The sequence below is a fragment of the Sinocyclocheilus rhinocerous genome, unplaced genomic scaffold, assembly GCF_001515625.1.
Source record: "Sinocyclocheilus rhinocerous isolate Xijiao unplaced genomic scaffold, SAMN03320098_v1.1 scaffold1390, whole genome shotgun sequence".
Taxonomy (NCBI): Eukaryota; Metazoa; Chordata; class Actinopteri; order Cypriniformes; family Cyprinidae; genus Sinocyclocheilus; species Sinocyclocheilus rhinocerous.
Genome location: NW_015665627.1, coordinates 675094 through 688061, shown reverse-complemented (window position 1 = coordinate 688061; position 12968 = coordinate 675094). Strand labels below are relative to the sequence as shown.

Here is a 12968-nt window from a genome sequence, read left to right as displayed (position 1 = left end):
ATAATTCTCCTCGCTTGATGTGTCTAAACATCTCAGAGATAATTTTAGATGCAGCCGATCAAGTGGAATAAACAAGCTGTCAAATAGCACTCACGGACACAATATTAGTGGAAGTTCAGATAATGAGTCTCTATTTTATGGAGTCAATTTCCTGCATTTCTAGGAGGTCGATTTGGCACAATTTCCATGGCAACCAAACTTTCTGACAATTTCACTAGAGACAGTTTTACATTAGATAGAGCAAAAGTGCTGTGACGCAATCCATTTCGCTCATTTATTCAGAAGAGAACATTCCTTCTACTGTGACAAAAATAAACTGAATGGAATGTATTTGTTTGACATCAATGACTTCACCTTTCTCTACCCGGTGACTCACTCGTTTCCCACCATTTAATTTAATGTAAAATAGATTACAGCCAAAGAACAGAATGGCTTCACTGCAGACAGAGAAGGAAATAAAAAGCAGTCACCTGTAACAGGTCATCACTGAGGACCTCTGTTTTCTCCGCTCTGTAAAAGAAGACAATAGATCATTAGAAACAAAACCCATATCTATTTAAACTGCCCAAAACAACAAATGTAAAGTAGTAGGGCTGTACGATTTGGGGGGAAATATCCTATTGATATTTTTTTTCTGCGGTCTTAATTTATTAATTTTTAAATGTTAATCCATCAAGCTTTTATTTTGGCGTTAAACCACAGGAAGCCCTTAAAGCTTCTCTTTTGTCAATAACAGCCAGTTTAAAAGCGCTTGTGATTACAACTTTGGAAAGATGATTGAAACATATTATGTTCTCAAATGCATGTTATATGCGAACCAAACTCAGAGCAGATGCTGAGATGAGTTCATGTAGAGCATATATTTATTGCATTAAATCACAATTGTGATAATCACAAGTCATATCATGATTTCAGATTTATTACAATTAATTGTGCAGTCCTTCAGAGTATAGAAATATTTTTTTATAAATTAAACTGTAGATTCTAGTAATGGTCAAGTCTAGGAGTAGCCAACAGCTGACAGCCGGTCTAATAAAACCAGCTGTCCGAAATGGGAGTCACAGGCATTTACTTTCCCAGGGATTTTTAGCAGTCCACTGTCAGCCTTGTGAACAAATAGTTAAGGCCCTATTAATAGTAAACTAATAGATGGCTTTGACCATGGCACAGACTATGTCCTGTCTATCTGAGACAGAGAATGTGAGAGGACAACACCAGCTCAGTTCACACACACACACACACACACACACACATCTATCACATTGCTGTTTCAGAACAGGTTGTGTGACCTCATGATCATTTTACTTTGTCAGTGTTAGTTATCTAAGTGTTTCCTACTGTAAATATCAAAAAGGATTGTGCATAAAACATTGCAGAAATGTTTCAGGTGGGCCTGTCTCTGTGTCTGCACTTTTTGTTGTGGCAACCATAACATTCAAAAGCATGGAGGATGTCATATGTTATATAATAGAGTATGCTTGCCCATCATAATCTTAGTTTCATTGTACATTTACAACATCTTATTCGTTCTCCAAGAGGACGACAGCAATTATATGCTATAGTTTTACAGCTAAGACCTTATTTTGCCAATGCCTTGCAAGTCAGTAACTTACATGAAACATGAATGTAAAAATGTTGCAGTAAAAACTTTTTAATTGGTTAACTAAGTTACCACATTGTACAATACACTACCGTTTGGGTGTTGGTAAGATTTTTTTATGTTTTTGAAAGAAGTCTCTTATGCTCATCAAAGCTGCATTTATTTACTCAAAAATACAGTAAAATGTAATATTGTGAAATATTATTACAATTTAAAATAAACGTTTTCGATTTTTTTATATATTGTAAACTGTAATTTATTTCTGTGGTGGAAAAGCTGAATTTTCAGCAGCCATTACTCCAGTCTTCAGCGTCAAAAGATCCTTCAGAAATCCGTCTAATAAGTTGATTTGGTGAAACATTTCATATTATCTTCAATGTTGAAAACAGTTGTGCTGCTTAATATTTTTTTTTGGAAACATTTTACATTTTTTCAAGATTCTTTAATAAACAAAGTTAAAATGAGCATTTTTTTTCAAATATAAATCTTTTGTAATACTCAATGCTCATGCCCTAAACTATTGAGCTGTATCTCTTTTTACGATTATTCATTTCATTTTATGTGTTTCAACCATTATAAAACTCCAGATGTAAAAGCATGCCTTTGTCATGTATATATTTACTGACACGTCTGTCACCAATGCTGGCTTGACAGTTAATTACGGTACTTTTAAGACCTTATGTTTTCTTTTAGTTATCAAAAAAGTAAAACAACATTTATTGCTGTTGTAATAAATGAGGAGCAATCAAGCAGAGATGATTGCCATTAGCTTCTAATGGAGCTCAACTAATGTGGTTAAAGCAGAATACAGGGTCTGAATAACTGAAAAATGATCTGTCAAAGCTCAAGAGTCTGATTCTGTACCGTTTCATGTCTTCCTTTAGTCTGCCATGTTACCCACACATTTCATCTCAGCCCCAGTTCCTCCTTCTGCCAAAACTGCACGGCGGTTGTAACCTCGTGACAGCGGAGGACAGCTGCTTTCAATTAACACAGGAGGACAAGAAAAAGGGCCTACAAGACTCCAGATTGAGTGTGTCTGAATCAAGCTCTTGATGTCACATGTAAAGCAGAACTGAGAATAAATGGTTTCCAGAGCTATTCTCCAGCCACTGTCAGGCTAGCAATTGATCAAAAATACAGTAAAAACAGTAATATTATAAAACATGAGGATCTTTTTAAATAGTCAATTTCTATTTTAATCTAAAATGTTTAGTTAAAATAAATGAAATGTAATTTATTTCGGTGAAATTAAAGCTGAATTGTTAGCAGCCATTCAGTCGTCTTCGCTGTCACAAAAACCTTCAGAAATCACTCTAATACTGTATTCTGATTTGGTCCTCAAGAAACATTTATTTCTATATTTAATATTTATTATTGAAAACAGCTGAGCTGCTTACTATTTTTGTGAAAACCATGACACATTTTTCACAATTATTTTATAAATAGAAAGTTCAAAAGAACAGCATTTATATGAAAAAAAATCGCAACAATGTGAAAGTCTTTACAGTCACTCTTGATCAATTTAATGTGTCCTTCCTTGCCGAAAAAGTATATAGTATATATATGTAAAATCCTAGTGACGCCAAACATTTGACCAGTAGTGTTGCCCTCTAAACATCTTCACTGGCCACAAAAAACAGCTAAAAATACAAATAGCTATTTTAAGCAACATTTTATGTAAGAATTTTTAATATATTTTATAGTTTTATAATATTTATTCATTAACCGTTTTAATGTTCTCCATGACAGCTATAAGTTCATAAGCACACTTTTACTGAAAAACAGCAGCATTTGGTGATTGGTTTATCGTTTTTATTTTCAATTTTCTAATTTTGAAAACAAATGGCAAATCTTCCTCTTTGTTATCCAGATATAAAATGCATTATTATCCCCAAACTTGCTTACACCCATCAGGCCCTGTTTTCTAATTTGTGAATTGCCGTACAGCAACAACAATATTATATTTGATCTCATTTTATCCTTATCTGTATGTTATATTCAGTGAAGTGGCAAGTGTTATGCCCTTAAGCATATTGTCTACTCATGGTTTGAGCCGAGCACACACTGATATCAACAGTATTTGATAAAGAAGCTGATTAAGAGCAGATATGGTGGCCACTGTAAAAAACTTTGCACTGACTGCTTGATTTCTGTAACTGTCTATTAAAACAGCCAAGCTTTTACTTCAATTACTACAATCTTGCTTTTCCTCTTTGCTGAAACAAACACAGCACCCGAGTCCAGTGAAAACCCTGAGCTGACAATAGATCTGCATCATCAGCAGACTGGCAGGTGATTCTAGTCTTCTGATAAATAGTGAGGTAAAGTGGCACTAATGTGCCTTGGGATTGTGTTATGCTTATGCACAAGCGTGCCATAGATCGTCAGGTAGAATCTTATGTCACACAGTTTAAACCCCAGATCGTCGCTGGATCTGCCTCAGAGTTGATTCTTTGATTTCATTCATAGAACTGTAACTTCCTCAGTGCAACTTCCTGTTTAAAAAAAGAATAAGGAGAGATTTCCTTTGAGGGGTTGCACGCCGAACACAGTGTACTGCCTCCTCACAATCACAGGAACCATGGGACCAGCTGAGACGTTTGCATCTAATCTTTTGCATCACACTGAAGTGATTTATTGTTCGTAAAATAAATTCAGGAAGAGCTGAGAATTCCAGCTGAATCTCTTTTATCCACATGTAAAACGTTTGTGTTTACAAGGCAATAGTCAATGACTGGCTTTAATGTTTTAATATTATTTAGCATACGGCTCTGTGTATACAAATATGTTAATGAGAAACAAAAGTAAAATAAAAAATAAAACATTTCAATCTGCAGTCAAAAATTTGTTTTCAAATGTTTGGGGTCGGTAAGATTTTTTTATTTTTATGCAGCCTTCATTTATTTAATCAAAAAAAAAAAAAGAGAGAGAGCGAGAGAGAGAGAGAGAGATATTATAATATTATTATAAAAAAAATTGAGAGATATACAATTTAAAATGCCTGTTTTCTATTTTAATTCATTTTAAAATGTTCTTTATCCCTGTGATGGCAGTCTTCAGTGTCACATGATCTTTCAAAAACTCATTCTAATATGATGATTTGGTGCTCAAGAAACATTTCTTGTTATTATTAATGTTAAAAACTGCTTAAAGGGCTCCTATTATGCTTTTTCACTTTTTGAATTTTAGTCAGTGTGTAGTGTGTATGTTTGGGCATAAAAAAGATCTTCAAACTTACAAATCTCAAAGTCCACTCCAAAGTGAGATATTTCGTTTTTTAAAAATCCCTTTTCAAGAACTACAACGAACGGCGTTTGGACTACAGCGTTTGTTTTCGGGGTTTTGTGACATCACAAAGCTGCCCACAGCTAACCAATCACATCACATTTCGTTTTTCGGAAGGCGGGCCTTCATCAAACCCGGAACTAATCGAGCTGTTTTTTTGGCTGGGGAGAAAGGTATTGTAATAATGTAAATTATGCAAAAAATAATGCATTTGTCGAACCACCAAGCATGAGAGCATGTTCTAGTACACCCCCAAAACAAATCCAAGACATTGTAAAAGAGCATAATAGGACCCCTTTAATATATTTGTGGAAACAGTTATTTATTTTTTCAGGATTCTTTGATGAACAAAGTTCACAAAGAAGAGTATGTATTAAAAATAGTGGTCGACCGATATATCGCCAAGGCCGATGTATTGGCCGATATTTGGCATTTTTCAAATTTCGGCATCGGCCGATAAGTTTTTCTGTTTGGCCGATGTGCTCGAGTCGGGACTTTTATTTTGATGGCGCACCGGACTTTTATTACCGACCACTAATTAAAAATAAACATCTTTTATAACATTATAAATGTTTAAAAAAAAATCTTCTAGAAATGATTTCTTTCATTAAAAAAAATACTTTCTTAATTTTTCTGACCCCAAACTTTTGAAAGTCAGATGGACTTTGTCAGATCATAGACAGTTCAGCAGTAGGATTTAATAACAGATTGAACACTACTACAGTGCTTCATACTTCACTATGTAAGGTCAAATGCCTTACCTAATAGCACATTTTGCCAATGGGCATATGTGAATGAATATTAGAGGCACAGGCATCCAGGGCTATGAACATTACCAGTGTCATTCACTGTGCCTGATGCTTGATATTTGAAATTGAATTGCTTTGAAAACAAATTATGCTTTTTAAGTTCATTACTATGTAGATCTTCATTAGAGGTATAATTTGACACCTCAAATTTTGTCAAAATACACTGGGCTGTCTGGTGGTGGTGGATGTACCGCCCTCTTTAAAGCAGACAGTAATTTTCTGAGGCCTAGAAAGATTGAGGGGGCTGTAAAGTTCCTGGTATTCCAAACTTTGCAACAAAATTATAAATCACCTCAGTTATCTTCTTTTAAACTGAACAGGAATGGCCTTGCCCCAGTTGGGCTCAGCGTGAACACAGGTAAACAGTTAGCTACTGGCATTTGTCAACTTATACTGCTCTATTGTCATCAGGCTAGCCAAATGTCTCTGGTGGCTGATCGAATTGCACACATTTAAAGGGAATGACGCTGCGGACATGGATGCTAAAGGTCAGGTTAACCACCAGTTAGATGAGCATAGCTGATAGGCAGGTGCATCCCTCCTTGTAAACGTGCTATGATTGGTTAAAAAAAATAAGTGAAAGGTGTGTCATCTCTGATACCATCTATCTGAGCAGAGATTACGGAAAGGAATTCTCCGATAGAAATGTTACATTATATCTACCTACAGTTCATTTAGTCATGCGGCCTGTTCAATAAAATTAGTATAATTAGGCCTACTCAAAAGGCTTGAAGTGAACAAATTATTGTTTGACTTGAGGAAAAAAAAAAAAAGCATTTATAGCTCTAACACCTCACTGAGAGACCTGTGCCCTGTATATTGAGAATCTAGGTCTGTTTACCCTCAAGCAGCTTGTGCAGAATGAAGAATGCAGTTTGAGGCTTTATCAACAGTCAGAGGAGTCAGAAGTGATGATCATGCACATACCATTTCAATGTAGGATACAAAGTATGAGCTCAAAGGACTCGTTGGCTGACAAACAAACATTAGAAAATATAATAAGCACACATAACATCCAAGAACTGTATTTTCAAAAAGAGCCAGGATGTTCTCAATGTACCTATAAAGAGGGAAAATTTGCAGTAGTGATGGAAGGAAGACTTATTAGTCATGATTCGGTTCATATAACCGGTTCAAAACACGATTCAACAATTATATCATGTTCTGATCCCTGACATGCCCAACATGATGTATTACAGTACATGTACTGAAATGTTCCAAAAAAGCAACATTAAGTCACATATTGCTGTGTATTACATTTTTTATATTTAATTGTTTTTAGTTCTACTAACGCATGTTTCTTCTCATTTTATGTTCTGTTTGTCATGAGTCTATCAGAACCTAAACATCATTTTCAATTTTTTCTCCAAGACTGGTCATAACTTTGTAAAGTCAGTTACATAAAAGGTATACTGGTCTAATCTGAATCCAAAAAGTAAGACTGATTACCACTTGGTTAACTGCTATTTGGTCATACTAGTTCTTAGTCTTAACATAAGTGGCTATGTTCATGCAACTGGCCCCCAAGTAATTTATCAGAAACTTTATTTTACAGGCACAGCATATATAAGTAATTATGTTCAAAAAGTAATGTATCTAAAAGAGTCTGTGCTCAACGAACTGCATAATCTTGGTGTATAACGTCAAACAAAGAAAAATATAATAAGAAAAATATTTACTATTTAGCTGATTGCTGTTATACTAATTAGTAAATTGCTCACACTCATGAGCAAATAGTTCAGTCGATTCATTAACGAATTGTTCAGCCCAGGCTTTTTTTTGTACCGATTCATTGCAAAAATCCGACTCAATAGAATGATTCTTTCACAATCGGACATCTCTAATCTTCAGTAGTTTATCAGATAGCTTATCTTAAACAATTTCCCATTGAGATTTAGTATTACATAGTAACGAGGCCTCAACAAATCTTAACAGTCATTATGCAAATCAAAAGTAGCATATCTAAAAAGTTGAGTCTGTAGTAAAACAATTACGTAATCTAAATATACAATGTAAAACAAAGAACGTTTACCCCTTAGCTAATTGCTGTTATACTAAGCGGTAAATCGCAAAATATTTGTTTTAGGCAGCTACTGCCTTGACAACATAACAACAATACATCAAACCATGACAGAACTGCCCATGAAAACTGAATAAAAACTTTACATCTATACTCGCCTGCCAACTGTTTGATTGGCGAGCTGTCTCATCCGATTAAACTGTTTCTTCATTTTTGTGGCGTCGGCCTCAAAACCCAGTTTTTAAGACGTGGAGAGTGTGTTCGTCGATGCCTCATGAGCCGAAAGATCCTTGAGCACGATGGTGAAGTCGTGTAAATAATTACATTAAAACAGCCCGGTGTACGGTTAGCTCAAGCAGCTAGAAAACTAGCCGATCGGGAGAGAAAAAAACAGTAGTGTGGGAAAAGTTAGCTCCGGTGAATAGCGGTGCTCGTTTCATGTCATTCCGTGTTGCAACTGGTCTCATAAACGGGAGTGAGTGGTGTTTCCACGTATGCCAGCCCGTGACATCTACGGGAGAGAGTGGAAATGCATGGCAGCGGGCTGATCACTCCATTCGTGTCGGGTACTGTCTGTGTTTCGCAGCTCCAGGCTGATCATGATGACATTAATGTGGACACAGGGGTTGTCTCGAAACAGTGCGCTGACTTTACAGGCAGCATTATGGAGCGTCTGTGATCTCCAAATATGCTGTCTGTGTAGGCAGCCCCTGAGGTTTTGAGACGAAGACTACGTAGAGTACAGGTCCACTCATATTACCTACTGTGATGACCATACACTCCCTGTATGGACTGTAGGAATTTGACAAAACTGTCCTTTTTTTGTGTTTACAGCATAAATAATTATTTATTCAGTTTTAGTTTATAAAATAAGATCTTTTTATAAGATATTACCATGTCCCTTTCCTTTATTTTCCATTCGCCTTATACTTGTTTGCGTCACACTGTTTATTTTTATATATTGTCTATTTTAATACTTGAAGTAGGCTATGTGCTTTGAAAATATTATAAAAGCTAATCAAATTAAATACAACATCTCTAACTCTTCGCCATTTATGACTAACTCATCGGGGCTTGGCAGCTATACTCACACTGATCCAATCCAAATCCACAACTTTCATTTTCTAATAACGCGGTCAACTTTCTCTCATTTTATCTGTGCATGCGTTTAAATGGCAGATTTAAGTTTTTATAGCACTCAGATCCTTAACCTCTAATATCTATAATAAATCTGAAACTAACGGGACATTTTCCTGTTACCATTTACGTGAGTGATGCGGGGATTTAACATTGTAGTTAAGAATAATATAAAACGACGGGGTATTTTTAAAAACACTCTTTTGCGATTTGCAGAATCATAAACGTAAAAATCTGCACATCAGCCAATGTAAATGTTACACATAAATGTGAATTAACTAAACTGTCATGCGCAGTAAAGTCTCCTCGCCACCTCGAAATGTATTATGGGAAAGCTCTGTCAGCGGAAATAAATGTAAACATGTGATTGTCAAACGGAGCGCGTTTGGTCCAGGGTTGCTTCTGTTATGCGGCCGTGAAAATCAATATGCTTTATTCAAATAAATGTGCCTGAAAAAAATATTTAAAGAATCTGTTGATAACCTTGCCAATGAAGTATTGAATCTTCGACTGTTGCGTTTTTCGAAATCCGATCTGTTTAGTTAGCTAACATTTAACTTAGCATTTGTGTTCATACGAATACAGCATGTGTATGTAACGCAGTGTTTATCAGCATTGCTTCAAATCTGAGTGTTCATGGCATCCAAACAGCCATTTACAGATTCTGACATTGCTGATGAAGCAGTCAGAGCAACTTGCGACGATGCATCGATATGCAAAAGGTAGCACGGCGTACAGTGATCAATAATAAAATTATTAAACATGATGGACGCGTGTTTCTAAATACTGTGCTTCTCTGTTGACATTCTACCGCAATGCTATTGAGCATCCTGTGCATCTCCAAAATGGGGGGAAAGTCGTGGTTCTGCACAATGTTACTGATATGATTAGCTGTATCTAATACTTTAAAATATTTCATCATTTACAGATTATAAAATATTTTTATGTTCAAGAACAACGCTGTCGTTATACTATTTGTCATTGACCTATAATAATCATTTAATATTTCATATAACCCTGGTTTTTATTTTGTTTTATAGGTTTGCTACCAGTAAAGGTTACTGGACTGACCTCTACGTCCAGTATTTTGTGAGGCAAGTAGGTGAACGTAAAGCACCTGAGATCAACAGAGGTAAGATTGATTGTTTAAATATCTCCCTCTGCTGGTTAATGTTTACAGCTGCGTTTAATCAAATGCCCTATTGTTTTAATTGTGCTGTAGGTTATTATGGACGTGTCAAAGGAATGAATCTTCTTATTGATGCTTTTCTCAAGAAGACACAATGTGACTGCCAGGTGGTGAATCTTGGGGCAGGACTGGATACTACTTTTTGGAGATTAAAGGTTGTTTTTTAAATTAATTAATTCACATTTAGTTATTTCAATATTCAAAAAGAAGACCATAATAATAATTATATTCGTTATATATCTTTTTAATAATGAAAAAAAAAAAAAATGTACTAAGTGCATGTACTATCTAAATTTTTAGGTTGAAAACATTATGCCAAAAAAGTTCTTTGAAGTCGACTTCCCAATGATTGTTGCAAGAAAAATACACCACATCAAGTAAGGCGTTTTTACTGTAATAATATTATTATTGTTATTATTTTCAGTAAATTGCTTTTTGACATTAACATGAAGGATTTTGGATGCTTAGCATGTTCTTTTAGTCATATTCCTGTAGAGGGAGACAGTATCTCAAATGAGAAGTTTTCTAGGACCCTCCATCTAAGTATATCCAACCTCCAAAGCAATAGTTTGATTGTATATCTGTCATATATTTTGTATTGTATTAAATTTGATCTGTCCTAAATTTGCTCTTTATCATTTTAAAGTACCCCACCTGAAATAATACTGTTCAATACCTGTTATGCATTTGAATTATACTTGGGTGGAGGACGTTTTGTCTTGGGTGATTAGAATATTTTTTTATTTGTTACATAACCACAGTCAGTGGAAGTTGCTGTATGTGTGGCAAGGAAACATACACAAGACTGCATTTACATTTCGCAGTGCTTTTTATTCACAAACGGATTACAATAGAGAAACATAAGCAATTTGTCACAGAGCCAACAATATTCATAGTCTACAATGCCAGGTTTATTAGAAAGCTAAACTAGGAAACAAGCTAGGGCAAAGGTGAAACGCAAAGAAAAGGAAGATTTTGTATTTGTGTAAGTGCCATGGTTTAAGGGTGTCTATGTAAGTGACAGAATAGAAATACACGAGCTGTGTACAGAGGGAATTACGTCATACAATACAATCCGACCCTTGGTGCATTAGATAACAGAATACCAAAGTGTCATCTGCAAACAAATGATACTAGACCTTTTCTCACAACCTTTTTTGCAGTTGACTCTGCGTTGGATAAAGTCAGTTCCCCTCAAGTTCACACAAAAAGTGTCCACATTTTTTGAGTAATATATTTATTATGTGTATATTTTTGAGATTGCTATACAATATAGTACAGAGGGATGTTATAGCATTTAGTAGTCAAACTTGTAATTTTTATGTGGACTTTCTACAAGTTGTGTGATGATAAAACATGAATGCCTTTGAAGATAGAAATCTGATAACTGTATAATGATCATGAGATAAAAATAATGTTTTCCATAAAACATTTGAGTAAATGATTAACTATAAGGGTGCTCCAATCAGGATTTTTTGGGCCGCTTGTGATCACAGGATGCAATATTTGCCGATAAGATCACTGATACCGATCTTTTTGAAGCCTTCTTTTTATCATGTAGAATTATTTATAGTCATGCTCCAGTCAGGATTTTTACAGACATTAGCTATGTTTCCATCCAAAGATGCGAATTTAACTTATGCGCAAAACTGGAATATCGCATAAAACATTTGTGAATAAAGCACCGTTTCCATCCAACGAGTCAAAGAGAACAAAATCTGTCACGTCCTGATAAACTGGCACTAAATATCTCTAAGAAAACTAGGAGAAGCCACTGACTGAATATAATAATTTTCATATGTAATAAATTACTTTTTAATTACTTTTTTTTTAATTTTACTTTTTTAGAGAGCAGACGTAACACAATAATGCGGTCATTACTTTTACATTTTAGAGGTGGATGCCTGCTGTTTGGGAACGCAGTCATGTAAGACAGTAATTATACAGAAATATTTTGATGACAGACTTTCCTCAGGCATTTCAGAATGACCAAAACAACATATAGATGCTGTGAACGAGATCGGTCCGCTGGTTAGTCAATTTATCCCGTCTCATATCGCAAAGTCACATGACTTTTTCAATGCGCATGGTGGAATTTATTCGGTAAATGTGTCTCCATCGTAGTTTATGCGCATTTTTTCTTATCGGATAAAAAGTTTATCCTACTCAGATGTGCGTATAAGTTTTTTTTAATGCGTATTTTTAGAATTTATGCGCATTATAGGCTTAGATCTCTGCCACAATTCTGCGCGTGAAAGATCATATTTTGAGCGCACAAAAGTGCATTTTTCTCGCGCGCAATCTGAGTTTTGTGGAGAAAATGTTAGTTTCGCAAAAAAAAAAAAAGTATTTTGAGCGCACGAAAATCAATTTTGCATTTAAAATACGTTTTTGGATGTGTGCAGACCTTCTCTTTTGCGCGTGCAATGTTTCACTAGCTTACTCACCTGATGCCCGCCCTCAGTGCTCTCTAAATGCCAACGGCTCGCTTGCTCAACACAACCCAGCGTTACAATATGCCATAATTCCAGCCAATCAGAGACGAGGCTGCTAAATTCTGATTGGCTGCCTTGACAACCATTCACAACATTTCTTGCATTACCACAGACAGCAGAAGAGGAAAAACACAGTGCATGAATAATTATTATGCAAGTTGATATTCTGATTATATTTTTTTCCAAGCACATTTTACCAATTCCAAACGACATCAATCTTAATAACTACTATTAATCTTGTATTTAATCACTTGTAATTTATATATAATTATTCATGAAGGCTGGAAGTGAAAAATGTCTTATATTCAAGTGTGCATAATTATTAAGCAGGTTATCTTCTACAGATAAAATCTCGAGATGGACTAAAAATGAACTCCCAAAACTTACTGCCAGATTCTGGAAGATAAATTCTTCAAACAGTGATACAAGA

The 12968-nt window shown here is 35.2% G+C and overlaps 2 protein-coding genes across 4 annotated transcripts in view; one reads left to right on the top strand and one right to left on the bottom strand.

Annotated features, from left to right (window-relative positions):
- LOC107731407 (rho GTPase-activating protein 17-like) overlaps positions 1-8331 on the bottom strand; it is a 28681-nt gene extending 20350 nt beyond the window's left edge. Inside the window, exons 1-2 of one of the 2 annotated variants that reach the window (XM_016542468.1) lie at positions 7876-8331; positions 471-510 (exon numbers count right to left, since the gene is read on the bottom strand). In XM_016542468.1, the coding sequence (XP_016397954.1) occupies positions 471-510; positions 7876-7928 (93 nt within the window). In that variant the 5' untranslated portion in view covers positions 7929-8331. The remainder of the gene's footprint in view (positions 1-470; positions 511-7875) is intronic. The other variant, XM_016542469.1, reaches the window with a different exon arrangement.
- An 866-nt stretch (positions 8332-9197) lies between these two features.
- LOC107731431 (leucine carboxyl methyltransferase 1-like) overlaps positions 9198-12968 on the top strand; it is a 17122-nt gene continuing 13351 nt past the window's right edge. For both annotated transcript variants that reach the window (XM_016542509.1, XM_016542508.1), the window contains exons 1-4: positions 9198-9576; positions 9895-9986; positions 10077-10198; positions 10344-10420. In XM_016542509.1, the coding sequence (XP_016397995.1) occupies positions 9491-9576; positions 9895-9986; positions 10077-10198; positions 10344-10420 (377 nt within the window). In that variant the 5' untranslated portion in view covers positions 9198-9490. The remainder of the gene's footprint in view (positions 9577-9894; positions 9987-10076; positions 10199-10343; positions 10421-12968) is intronic.